Consider the following 2,030-nt stretch of genomic DNA (forward strand, 5'->3'; position numbering starts at 1 on the left):
ACATGCCCCCCGTCCCCAGTGAAAGTTGCACCCCTGCTCATTCTTATTGGTCTAATAACTGAAGGCAGGCCAAAACTCCATCCCACCAAAACTGAAATTTCAGGTGGTCTTTTCAAACAGCTTTTACACTAAAATGGCATTATCATAATTTTCACAATTTCACAGTAGGCAATTATTCCAACCTCATAGTGTGGAAATATGCAACACAGAAAATCAAGTTTTTGACTTCAGTGGGCCTTTAAACTACCACCAAGCTACTGCAAAAATGTAGTTAAATTAGGCCTAGGCTACTAGTTGAACTATGCTAAATGTAGTCCACTACTCCCAACACGGTGTATTTGTGACCTTTAGGATGTATGTTGATGTTTATTGCAGTCGATTGCACAGCCACCGTGCATAACTAGACTATATCCTGTTTTGTTTTGCAGTTGCCGAACTTCTATTTTTCTTGGCCTTTCAACTTAAGAAACAGTGAATATGAGCTAGTGCGTCGTCGTAGGAAATTCACGCTCAAGCGCAAAGAAGCTGACGATGCTTGCGGAGGTCTTGGCGTTGGCCTCCGCGTCTTGCAGTAGTAGGCTGCTTGAACTGTGAGTCTTTCGATCTGCAATCCGTGAATGGATAAACCATACGGTATATGGAATAAACCTGGAACTTCCACCGGTGATTATGAAGAGTATTAACTTCATATCATATAGTGATGTTTCGTGAGAATCCTCCTGACTCCTGTATGTCGTTTGAAACTTGCCAAATGGACATCTCATTTAGATTCAACTTGGGCTGCTATGAAGCTTCGATCGGCGTTGCACTCGCTGCAAATCATTGACAGTCACAGAAAAAGATCAGAAGGGAATTTGCTAATAAGGGATCGTGTCAATCATAGGCTACTCTATTGAATTGTCCTCCACTCATTTACCGCGGAAAATAGATGCCAACTGCGGGCTATCGAAACACCATAGGAATAAGTCTTCAACCATTTGAACACCACCTTAAAAGTGGGAAAAACGAGGGATACGACGAGACGCGGGAGAAAGGATGCAGTCGGGAAAGGGAATGAAGAAGCTCTCGGCAGGTGGAGGAGCGTCGCTCTGCTGTCTGTTGCTCTTGTGGGTCATCTACTCCCATCTCCTGAGAGAGGGTAAGTGCATCTACATGATGCGATGCAATGCATGCCACGGTTAGGCTACTCTACTTACTGGAATTTCTAATGCAAGGAGACAGGACAGCTACACATGGATCCTTCATTGTCTTGATACTGCTTGATCTCTGTGTATAATTGTTGTTACAAAATGTTGTTGTTTTGCTTTGTTTTATTGCTTTTTACATAAAAATGACCCTCTCTTGGGTTGGTATTCTAGACCAGGGATCATCCACTAGATTCAGCCTTGGGACGATTTTTTCTTGAGCAGATGGTCTGGGACTGAACATAATTACAAATCATTTGTAAACTGCAAATTTACCGCAAGAAGCCCCAACAGATATAATATTTGACTCAAACATAATCATTTCAAACCTTGCTTACATTTTAATATAAGATCACACGTCTCTCTATTATGCGTGGGAATACTGTACTTGGAAACAGATTTTCAAAATGTAAACCACTCGGAGCTGATTTCCTGGTGTTTTTACAGTCTTTTATGTCCAACAATGAAAAAAATATGTAATAATAATTATACTTTTCAAAAATTGCCTAGAAAACTTGGGAGGCTAAATAAAACCACCCCTGAGCCTGCCGGCAGCCATCAGTTGTCGAGTGTGTTATGGGATTATTTGTTGTTAGGCTACTCAAAAGATGAATGCTGGAAGCAATGCTCCTGTCATGTATTCTGTGGAAGATCCCTGACTGTGGAAGGTCCCTGGCTGTGGAAAATCCCTGGCTGTGGAGGATCCCTGTCTGTGGAAGATCCCTGGCTGTGGAAGATCCCTGACTGTGGAAGGTCCCTGGCTGTGGAAAATCCCTGGCTGTGGAGGATCCCTGGCTGTGGAGGATCCCTGGCTGTGGAAGATCCCTGGCTGTGGAGGATCCCTGG

The 2,030-nt window shown here is 43.2% G+C and overlaps 1 protein-coding gene across 1 annotated transcript in view; it reads left to right on the forward strand.

Annotated features, from left to right (window-relative positions):
- Positions 1 to 418: 418 nt before the first annotated feature.
- LOC112068241 (chemokine-like protein TAFA-5) overlaps positions 419 to 2,030 on the forward strand; it is a gene marked incomplete at its 3' end in the record, with an annotated part of 16,159 nt that continues 14,547 nt past the window's right edge. Inside the window, exon 1 of the mRNA XM_024135337.2 lies at positions 419 to 1,138. Within this exon, the coding sequence (XP_023991105.1) occupies positions 1,036 to 1,138 (103 nt within the window). The remainder of the gene's footprint in view (positions 1,139 to 2,030) is intronic.

This window comes from Salvelinus sp. IW2-2015, unplaced genomic scaffold (assembly GCF_002910315.2).
Source record: "Salvelinus sp. IW2-2015 unplaced genomic scaffold, ASM291031v2 Un_scaffold345, whole genome shotgun sequence".
In the NCBI taxonomy this organism is placed as follows: domain Eukaryota; kingdom Metazoa; phylum Chordata; class Actinopteri; order Salmoniformes; family Salmonidae; genus Salvelinus; species Salvelinus sp. IW2-2015.